We start from the raw sequence: 11898 nt of genomic DNA, 5'->3' as shown, positions 1-11898 counted from the left end.
AGCGCAGATAGCCCTCGTGTAGCTTTGCGCAAAATTAAAACAAAAGCTTATGTTTTGGAATTTAAAGGTGGACGACGTTTTGGAATACATCCTGAGGCCCTAATAAAGTCTGAAGGAAGTTTTCCAAAAGTGAGGTTCTTCATTGAGACTAGCAATTTTAGCCTAATCATCTGTAGATGTTATATGGCAATTTGGATGGTATAACGGTTGGGATATTACCTGAAGAATTTTGAAAATATTTAAGGATGGAAAAGTGGCTGGAAGTGAATGTTATTGGTATTTTAAATCTAAGTGGCACCTTCTGATACACATGGGGTAAACGACCAAGCCAAAGACTTTGGTTCAGGTATAATCAGTCATAATGATTAATAATCAGTCATAGGTATAATAAGTCAGGTATAACCAGGTAGAGAGAGAGAGCAACCAGTCAGTAGCACTCATCGCTCACGCGACTGCTATAAACCGATCAGCGCGGTTGACGGTCACATTTATAATGCCTCCACAGCTGAAACTCTGGAGCGCGTCTAGCAGCAAATTGTGGCCAGAACCTTGAAACTTCCAGTAAACAGCCCAGAACTTTAGACAGTAAGCCTCGCTGAGATTAAAGAAGGTGAGGTGGATATTTTAAACATGGAGTGTAGGTAATTATAGCCATCAGATGTTTTTAATGGAATCGGTCTATTACAACTCCTAAGATCTTAGTTTAGAGATATTTTGGTTGTTGGTGCTGACTTCTTTTAGTTTCAAACAGATAAAATTCAAAGAAGCTTAAACTACAATCTACTCTGCCAAAATATTTCTAACACTAGATGTCTTCCGCAGGGTCCCCGAAAGTATTCTGTTTCAAGAGTAAATAAAACCAAAATTAAGAGTAACAGATATTTTTAGTTTTTGCTTTTGAAGTTCATATGTTGTAGCCTACAGAGTGCATAATTCTTCTCGTGACTCATGGCATTCACACGTTTTACTGACGTCACGACAGTACAAAATGCAACGTTAAGAGTCCCTTAAGTGACTGACAGACAACACACTACAGTAGAGCGAGTGGTTAAAACAGATGACCAATACAGGCGGTCTTCGGCCCCTTTCGGGGAAACAATATTTTAATACTACTGAAATTAAATTCAAGACAAAGAGAGAAAGAGCGACACACAATGACTCATTATACTGGGTCTGTACGAGCATGTTGTTATGTGTTATTAAAAATAATTCAAAAGTTACCGATCGAAAAATTTTCTGTAATTATTTTTTGAGCTAATTGTTACAGATGTGTAATTTACCCATTCCGAAGATTTAAAACGTCAGTGATATTCCCACAACGTAAACTATTTTCTTCTACAGTAAAGACATTATCACTAACAAACAGGGAAATAATTAAAATTTTACACAATACGTATGAATACTTTAACCACAGAATACTTTTGCTACAATGGCAATACACCAATATTTTTGTTGATTTTATGACAATGATAAAAATAAACACCAATCCTATCTTGGAACTGCTTGCGCCAGCCACCACAAAAACTTTATCTGAGTTTTCACGAAACTTGAGTATCACTCAACCAGAAAACACATTTGAAATGAATGTGACAAAACAGCGGCATCTAGTAGAAAGATTCGAAGCCTTTATGTATAACTGCGAGAAAAAAAAAGGCACACTTTAAAAGTTGCTCTTTTTAATCGTTTAATGATTTAGTTTCTGTTAGATGTTTCATTGGAACCTCTAAGTTCTGTCCTGTAATTCTCTCTCCTCTCTCTCTCTCTCCAGGTATTTTCAAACATTGACAAAGCAGAGTTCCTAGTAATGAGTGTAAAAACAACAATAACAACACTTAAACTCAATAATTACAGAAATATCATGTCATTTTAGAAATTAGAAAACCAATATATAGAGGTATAATAATATACCCGGGACAGTCTTAACCATTGAAGGTTAGTGTAATTCAGGCTTGTTGGAATATAGCAGTGGTATTTCAATTAAACTGAAAGTACGATAAGTTAAAGTCTGAAGTATTATTAACGAATCACTATTGCAAAATATGTGCGAACTGAAGATTTCCTGAAAGATAAGAAAAAAAAAAGGCTTAGCTGATTAATCTTGATTACATTTACTATTGTACTACCTAATGTGATTTTGTACAAAATATATCATCGTAGTTATTAGTAAAATGAACCAAAATGACTTACCACAGATTTCAAAATGGAGGCATGTTCCAAATGAAAAATGGTGTTTGTTTTATATTTGAGATAACGGACGGATACAAATATATATTATATATATGATATAAAGTGATATATATGTATTTTCCCTAAACTAAGTAGTCTTCATCAACACGTGGAATGGAAAGGTTAAACTGAAGAATTTGTTTCTGAAAATAAAAGAGAAGATTGGTTGAAACCCAGGTAAGGTAGCCGCCCATTTGTAAATAAGATCGTATTACAAGTAATATATTACGGAATCTACAACAGAAATTCTCGCCACGCTAATCCATGCGAAATATGAAAGAATATTTATGTAAATTGTTGTACTTGCTCTTATTATTATTATTGCTATGATTGAATGATTCAAAATTCCCAGTTTCAAGTTTCGTGAAATTAAGAAACTAACACTGAAAATTTACAATTTCACTCTTATTAACACACACGTTTGTATACATACATTTTTTTTTTACATACTACTAGGCCTATCTCCACTTGATCCCGAGGAGCTGGATCCAGAATTATTACAAGTTATTGGTCTTTCAAGTTGTGCCATCTGTCGACTGTTTCTGACTTTAACACCTACAGCATGTTTCATAAAACACATTTAATTAAATTAATCCCTAGTTTTTCGGTTTAAAGATTTACTTTTAAACTCATCTAGGAGAGAAGAGTAATTTAAACTGTATAAGCAATATAAAAGGCTCTGTTTACATTTATATTAAAACAAAATAGGTAACTGATTACGTATTGATATTTTTAACTTTTATGAATAAAAGTATAATGAAAAATGTTTTTACTATAGCACTCATTAAATTCATTGACAAATAAACGATATAAAATATATACAGGATATTTCTTTGAAAAAAATAGTTTTTAAGAGCTTCAATAATAGTTCATTTTATGTGATTTGTAACTTACAAATAGTTTGTAATCTCAAAAATACTTCGTTTTAGGTGACTTGTAAATACCACAAATTAATTGTTTTTATTGTAAGCTACATTTAGATCATTGATGTGATTGCCATGGTAATCTACCCTTTACTCACCCATTAGGTTGTTTTTATTGTAAGCTAGATTTAGATCATTGATGTGACTGCCATGGTAATCTTCTCTTTACTCACTCATTAGGTTGTTTCTGTTGTGAGTTGGATTTGGATCATCAATATGATCGTCATGGTAATCTAGCTTTTACTCACTCATTAGGTTGTTTTTATTGTAAGTTAGATTTAGATCATTGATATGATTATTATGGTAATCTACCCTTTACTCACTCATTAGGTTGTTTTTATTGTAAGCTAGATTTAAATCATCGATATGATTGTTATGATAATCTAATTTTTTACTCACCCATTAGGCTGTTTTTATTGTAAGCTAGATCTAGATCAATGATATGATTGTCATGGTAATCTAGCTTTTACTCACTTATTATGTTTTGATGGTAAGCTGGCTCTAAACCATTGATACGGTTGTCATGGTAATCTAACTTTATCCTGCAAAAGTTAGTGTTGTGATAAACTACACCTACATTACAGATATAGTTGCCTTGTTAATATAAACCAAAAAGTTATACCTTGATTTATGGGTGGCAGATAGGTTACCGGTCGGGGTGGGCTCCGCTTCATAGTAGCGTATGGTCCATCAGTTCTTGCCTTAATAATAATTATAACCAAAATTATGAGTGAAATGCTACCTAATAAAATCTACTTTTTGATTGTATAAATTACATGGCAGCTTTAAAATATGATTAAGAACCATATTTAGACCAAGGTTATGAGGGTTAATCGCATTATAAGAACGATATTCATGTGCATAACGCTCTTAGAATTACTTCCTTTGTAGTTAACCTTATTTAGTCCGATGGCTATGATTACGTACTTTTGTCCGACACCACAACTAACAGTTTCTACAAAAGATTCCGGTTCAATCTTAGACCACACATCTTCTACAATTAAAGTCTACCAGTGGCGGCATTACACTGTCAGATTGTCAATCTTAGACCACACATCTTCTACAATTAAAGTCTACCAGTGGCGGCATTACACTGTCAGATTGTCAATCTTAGACCACACATCTTCTACAGTTAAAGTCTACCAGTGGCGGCATTACACTGTCAGATTGTCAATCTTAGACCACACATCTTCTACAATTAAAATCTACCAGTGGCGGCATTACACAGTCAGGTTGTCGGAGATTCGTTGTGAGAGCCAAACATTACATGGTTCGCACAAGCTAATGAGAAAAAATTAAATAAAATACATGATCAAACTGTTATTTTCGAGGATTTATTTGCCGATTTGAACAGATAGTGAACACCAAATTAAATAACTACAGTTTTATTTTATATCATGAAAAATGTATTAACAGTTCCACAAGGTGTTCTAGGAATAACAGATACAGTGAAATACAAGTAAAGAATAAATGCTCACGCCCCTTTTCTTTGTTTCGTGTATTATTTGCATCGCGCACGTATTATAGCAACCAATTAGCATACACGTTGATACCCAGCCCTTACAACACTAGAAACCGGGTTTCAATACCAGTGGTGGCCAGAGCACAGATAGCCCATTGTGTAGCTTTGCGCTTAACTACAAACAAACAAAAATATACAGCCATGGAGGAGTGCATTTTGACTTCCTTGGAACACTTTGAGTAACACGTGAACTATTTAAAAATAACTTGATCAAGTCTTGCGTCTTTATCCCAAAGCTCCCTCCCCTCCTGCGGATCAATGGAAAACCTGGGGGCTTATAATGCTAAAAATCGGGTTTCTATACTTCAGGTGGGCAGAGCACAGATAGCCCATGGTGTATATTTGTGCTTAATAAAAAAAATCCCCTTTTCTACCAAATAATGCGCTTTGGCCAAAGTAAAATCACCAGCGAATAATCAAATAATATTTATTGAACATTTTCTTCAACGACAACAGATTTGTTTCTTTGGTTTGAATTTAGCGGAATGCTACACGAGGGCTATCTGCTCTAGCCGTCCATAATTTAGCAGTGAAAGACTTGTGGGAAGGCAGCTAGTCAATACGATCCACAGCCAATTCTTGGGGCTACTCTTTTACCAACGAATAGTGGAATTGACCATCACATTATAACGCCCCCGCGGCTAAAAGGACGAGCATGTTTGGTGGGACGGTGATTCGAACCCGCTACCCTTAGATTGCGAGTCGAGCGCCCTAACCACCTGGTCATGCCGGGCTAACGACAATAGGACAAGACAGCTTGTTACCGGATTTACTGTTAAACATACATTACGACATGTCACCATACAAACAAAGTAATGATTCACACTCATATTGTTACTGAGACTACTCTTATATTGCTGCGTCCATTAACAACGTTGTATATCTTGTGGTTTTCACACACAGAGTTGCATTCTATTATTGTTAAACCTTTTCTCAGTTTATAGCTGCAATTCCACCTAACAAAAAACTTTTCTGAGAACTGGAAACCTTTACGTCAATAAAATCTATATATTTCAACGTAGTGTTTAACCTATAGTTTTTTTATGTGTGTGTGCGGTAACACATACCCACGTGTAAACAATATTTAAAACATTAGTATATGACCAATTACATTGTTAACATTACACTCATTATTCACTTGTTAAACGTTTTTCATGAGGAAAAAGAGGCCATAATAGTATTTCAACCACACTACGTCGCTATATACATTTCTGACGAAGCGTTTTACTCAATACAGAACTAATTAGGCCAGCTTGGACACAACAAACATAGAATGGTCGGAACAATACTTATATAAACCATTTGTTACAACAACAATTGTTATGGTGTCGTCATTAACAATTGGGGATATGGGAGAAGAGGTGGTCAGACCTTTAAAGGTTTTTCCAGGACCTCCTGATAAGCCCATGACATTCCAAAATTTCCATTACTAAAAATTTTGTGTGTTGTGTACAAAACTGAACGACTTTGTAGGATTTTCATGACCTGTGCGAATCATGTACATTTCACCCGTTGCGTTGTATCTATAGCGACGCACCATTGCAATTAACTTATAAAAATCTTTATTATAATGGACGATTAACTTTCTGTACATGGGGGGAGGGGGATTTATAAAGATGCCACTTAAATTATTTTTAATACCAACAAGCTATTACCACTCATTAAAAATATTATTGTTAAACTGGTGTTATTAAAAACAACGTACAGCAACACTTGACATTGTTGGACAGCCTTCGCGTGTAACGCATTTGGGTGGCGGTACTGCAGCGTAAGGTTCAGCATATTCATGATTGTCGTCATGACGACCTGCAAATGGTGGAAAACACTTTTCAAAAACCAACGTATTGTATTTTGTTAAACGTATTATAACAAATCAAATATTATATAATTTTTCCTTTTTTAAAGAACGTAACTGAAAATATTCTGGTATACTAAATTAAGAAAGTTGAGAGACAAAATCACACGATTAAAACAATGAATGAATGACCATTGTAATTAACAACAAAACAAAAAGAACGTGTAGATTCTCACAAAAACCTTGGAACATTTATATTGTTGCTGAACTTGTAAAATTTACGGTTTAGGTAAAAAGAAAACAACCCTTTCAATTTTTGCTTCAAAAATATAGTGTTCCTCTATAAAGGGTTACTACAAATTATTGCATTTTATTGGTAAAGATGATACTTTCCCTCAAGACTGATTTTTAAACTTTAAAAATAGCTTAAGAAAAGGTCACCAGCTGCAATAAAAACAACAGGAAACAAAACAAAAACACTAGGGTAGTATAAATAATGGCAAAATAGTCTTACGGTGTCGATTATTAAAGGTTATTCCAATACTTTTGCCACTTGCTGGGGAAAAATATGTTGATGATTTTAACGAAGCATCGCCATCTTTCCCTCCCTTTTGGTAAAAATCCACCATTCCGACAGCATCACCTTGTCTGCCTTTTCTTGATTGACTATCTGATGTGAAACATGTGAGAGTGGTACAGCTTATTTATCCTGAAGAAGTACCTAGTTTTCTCGAGAAGTTAACGATATAAAATACGTAGACTAATATAATTGTTAATAAAAATAAGAGATTCTTTACGCTATATAAAGATGCTAGAGTAATGGACTAAGAAATAATGAATTATGGCTAAATCATTTTTACACTTAGTTAAAACGAACTCAGTTTGCAAAAATGAAAAGTAAGAAAAGGTTTTTCTAATTAGATGCCCCCCCCCTCTATTTTATCAAGCCTAATATCTTAAGACGTATGTAGCTATGCAAGTGTAATCTATTGTCTCACCTGTCAACGTGAACACTGAGACAAGTCTTATCAGTGTAACCATGCAGTTGGTCATCCGTTGTCCCTCCTGTCAAGATGAACAAACACCGAGACAAGTCTTATCAGTGTAACCATGCAGTTGGTCATCTGTTGTCCCTCCTGTCAAGATGAACACCGATACAAGTCTTATCAGTGTAACCATGCTAATGGTCATCTATTATCTCACCTGTCAACGTGAACACTGAGACAAGTCTTATCAGTGTAACCATGCAGTTGGTCATCCGTTGTCCCTCCTGTCTAGATGAACAAACACCGAGACAAGTCTTATCAGTGTAACCATGCAAATGGTCATCTATTGTTACACCTGTCAACGTGAACACTGAGATAAGTCTTATCAGTGTAACCATGCAGTTGGTCATCCGTTGTCCCTCCTGTCTAGATGAACAAACACCGAGACAAGTCTTATCAGTGTAACCATGCAAATGGTCATCTATTGTTACACCTGTCAACGTGAACACTGAGATAAGTCTTATCAGTGTAACCATGCAGTTGGTCATCTGTTGTCCCTCCTGTCAAGATGAACACTGATACAAGTCTTATTAGTGTAACCATGCAAATGGTCATCTATTGTCTCACCTGTCAAAGTGAACACTGAGACAAGTCTTATCAGTGTAACCATACAGTTGGTCATCCGTTGTCCCTCCTGTCAAGATGAACACGGTGACAAGTGTAATGCATTGAGGTAAAAAGCCACATGTTTACAATAATTTATGTGACCACCTGTTTGTTCATATGTACACGTGAACACCATATACAATTTTATGCGACTAAGTAAATAAATTATTATCCCTGTGTCCACTGTTAACTCTGTCTCTGTTGTAAGGTGAGGCTTTCTATCTTTGAAGAGTGACTATTTGATATAAACATTTGAACTTTCCAAAATATGGAATACTTCAACTAGATTTTTTATGAACTTTCTGTCACTCATTGGTTCTGGTTTTTGGAACTAGCTTGATTCTCCTTCACAGTGATACACTGAATAAGTCCTGACGGTTACATTTTGGGATTTAAGTAATATTGCCCTAAATAAATTATCTTTGTTCTGCAATACAAGTTATATATATAGAAGGTATATATATATATATATATGTTGAAATAAAGTGTGTACTTATATCTTATGAAATTAGAACCACATGCTATATATCACTAATCACCATTGGTGTTCCGACTGCTATTATCTGTCTTATATTGTAGAGAGACATGATAAGTAAGTAACAATCCTAACAACAACAACAGAAAAGATTAAGAAATTAGAATTGCACGCTGTTTACCTCCACTGCTAGCCCGGCTGCTTGTATCCGACTGGCGTCGAAGACAGACAATGACAGTAACAATGACAACCAATAAAACGATGATAGAAATAGCGACAGGTAGCAGCACGGTCAAGTTTCGGTAAAAAGGCAGATAAGAATCTTCCAAAACGGGAGGTGGCGCTGTAATCGTAGGGGCTAAATATATACATATATATATATAAGTTACATATAAATTTAAAATTCTGCTTCAAACGAGAAAGAAACATAAAAAGTAATAGTGTATACCTATAATATACTTGGGGTCTTCTTAATAAGTTATACAGAAGAAGGTTAAAGTTATTCTTAGCTATCAGGACAGAAAAAAAAGTCCATACAGTTAATGGAACTCATTCATTTATTTACAAGAATAATAATAATAAAAGGACGTCTTAATTTTTTTTTTAAAACAGAGAAGATACGGTTTCTATTATTATTATTTTTTAAACAGAAGTAACAGTGACTCAGAAATAGAAATATAAGCAACTTACGAACTTAACCAAAAAAAAAAAAAAAGTCGACTCTCTTCCTTAGAGCCCGGCATGGCCAAGTGGTTAGGGCGCTCGACTCGCAATCTGAGGGTCGCGGGTTCGAATCCCCGTCCCACCAAAAATGCTCGCCCATTCAGCCGTGGGGGGCGTTATAATGTCAATCGTTGGTAGAAGAGAGTAGTCCAAGAGTTGGCGGTGGGTGGTGATGACTAGCTGCCTTCCCTCTAGTTAATACTGCTACATTAGCTTTGCACGAAATTCAAAACAAACAAACTCTTCCTTAGAGAGAGAAACGTAAGCACCTTACGTATTTAAACAAAAAATATAGTTGACTCCATTACTTAAACAGAAAATAAAATTTGTCGTCTCAAGTAATCACAAAAAATGATGGCCTTAAGTTTTTAAAATAGAAAAAGGGCGCCCTCTGATGATTTAAACAGAATAAAAAGAGTTGCAGCTTCAATTACTTAAACGTTAAGAAAAATAAATGATATATGTCAATTTCTTATATAGAGAATAAGATTCGTTTGTTGAATTTTCAGCAAAATTACCCGGGGGCTATCTGTGTTAGCCATCCTTAATTTAAAAATCATAGACCAGAGGGAAGGCAGCTAGTCGATATCACCCACTACCAACTCTTGGCCTACACTTTACCAACTAATCGTGGGATTGAACGTCACATTATAACGCCCCCACGGCTGAAAGGGCAATCATGTTTTGTGATGGGGTTCGATCCCGTAATCCGCAGATTACGAGCGAGCGTCCTAATCACCAGGTCAGAGATTATAATGACAATTGCTTTTAATAACTGGATATAAAACGTAGGTTTTGAATCTAAAATATTTAAAAAGCATAAGAAAGGTGACTGTCTCAGTTAATTAAACAGAAAAAAACGTGATCGAATAAGTCACTCAAATAAAAAGAAAAGTAATAACATCGATCATTTCAGCAGAAGATAAATTGTAGACGAAAAAAAGATCAACAAAGAATATGAACTCACTTAAAGAAAATAAAAATAGCTATTTCAAATATTTAATTAGAAGGGGGAGTCTTACGGAGAATAAAAAAAAAGATTTCAAATAAAAGACAAAAAAAGGCCTAGCCAAATATCTAACCAAGGGATTGAAAAAGTCTTGCAAAATATTTAAGGAAATGGTGGAAAAGGCCTAGCTAATTACCTAAACATTTAAATAAAAACAGAACAGACAATCTAAGGCTTAAGAAAAATAGCCATTTATCTTATTTAGAAGGAGTTAAAATAATGCAGCCTCATATATTTAAACCGAAAGATATCGTATGTTTTTTTTTTAGTAGAATTACAAAAAACTTGCCCAGCGTAACTGTCTAACTAGAAGAAAAAATGGTGCTTTTGCATATTGTTGCGTATCTGCTTGTTTGTTAATTTCCGGTATAAATTCTTTCCGAGTGACATCAGCGATACAAGTTCCTTCTTGATTAAAACTAGTTTATTCTTTCTCATTACAAACTTGGTAATACACTTAATTTCCACAGTCAATTTAACTTATCTACTTTTATAAAAACACGCTATAATTCACAGGGATTCACATACTTACGGCTTGACTCGATTATCTCTATCTCCAATCTTTCTATCTATCTATTCTCCTTTATTTGCCGAGCTTATATACTAAAAAAGAGAGCACCTGGAACAGACTAGAGTTGCCAGAACAATTCATGATCCTTCTAAAATATCATGATGTATTTACAAGCGTCACGTGACTTCCGCTGTCGTAACAATATAAACAACGGAAAAGTGCTAATTTATGGTTTGTGAAATCTAAGTAAAACAAAAGTGGGCATTTTAATTATTTAGAACAGAAAATAATCGAGAATTCTTAATGTCGGTTTCTATTGGATAATCTGTAATGCGGGTTCCATTAGCTTTATGCGTGTATTTCATACCTACATAACTGAAGCTTTTAAAGCACTACATATCCTCCATATATTGTTAGCCCTATGTCTGCTTGTATCTATATTTTTAGGGAGAAAGGGTAAATATTAAGGCATTTTGGTACGATAAAAGTTTATGTTAAATAAATCAGAAGAAAAAAAAACACTACTAATTTTGCATAAAATATAATCGTAACTTCTAGTAATTATGTACGATTAAAGTTTGTTATAAATTTTATATACTGTATAATATAATGAAATGCATTCTGTGTCTATAAAAGAGAGATAGAATGAAAATGAACAGTAACCTTAAATGGCAAACAGGGGAAAACAGGTTTTTATCCAGCACTTCATTCCAGAGATCTGTAAGGTATTCCGACAACGTTTCTTTGTAAGTTGGAAATAAATAAAAGTAATTGATAAGTTTACGGTATTGCTTCATAGATTTTCATGAAGTGGTCAAGTAACTTGCTTGGTACCTTTCAAAGTTCTAAGTCCAACTAGCTACTACACTACTATGGAAAACTCTTTGTTTGCGTTGTGGATCTTTCTAGCCAATCAGGCTGAAGTTGTAGCTTTTATAAAGAATAAGTGGTAGCTATATGGCTTTAGGAGAAGCACATGCAACCAATAACCAGGTAGCACTTTAAAAACATTTCCAAATGCCATACGTTTCCTTCATATTTCTATTGGATAGCATGGTAAGT

At 34.6% G+C, this 11898-nt stretch overlaps 1 protein-coding gene across 1 annotated transcript in view; it reads right to left on the bottom strand.

Moving 5' to 3' along the window:
- Positions 1 to 2660: 2660 nt before the first annotated feature.
- The window catches only part of LOC106464297 (Down syndrome cell adhesion molecule-like protein Dscam2), a 98783-nt gene continuing 89545 nt past the window's right edge, over positions 2661 to 11898 (bottom strand). Inside the window, exons 21-25 of the mRNA XM_022391995.1 lie at positions 8775 to 8951; positions 6981 to 7136; positions 6377 to 6477; positions 3772 to 3850; positions 2661 to 2781 (exon numbers count right to left, since the gene is read on the bottom strand). Of these exons, the coding sequence (XP_022247703.1) occupies positions 2669 to 2781; positions 3772 to 3850; positions 6377 to 6477; positions 6981 to 7136; positions 8775 to 8951 (626 nt within the window). The 3' untranslated portion in view covers positions 2661 to 2668. The remainder of the gene's footprint in view (positions 2782 to 3771; positions 3851 to 6376; positions 6478 to 6980; positions 7137 to 8774; positions 8952 to 11898) is intronic.

The sequence above is a fragment of the Limulus polyphemus genome, unplaced genomic scaffold (genome assembly GCF_000517525.1).
Source record: "Limulus polyphemus unplaced genomic scaffold, Limulus_polyphemus-2.1.2 Scaffold1614, whole genome shotgun sequence".
In the NCBI taxonomy this organism is placed as follows: domain Eukaryota; kingdom Metazoa; phylum Arthropoda; class Merostomata; order Xiphosura; family Limulidae; genus Limulus; species Limulus polyphemus.
The sequence above is the reverse complement of the archived record's forward strand: the minus strand, read 5'-3'. Positions and strand labels throughout refer to the sequence as shown.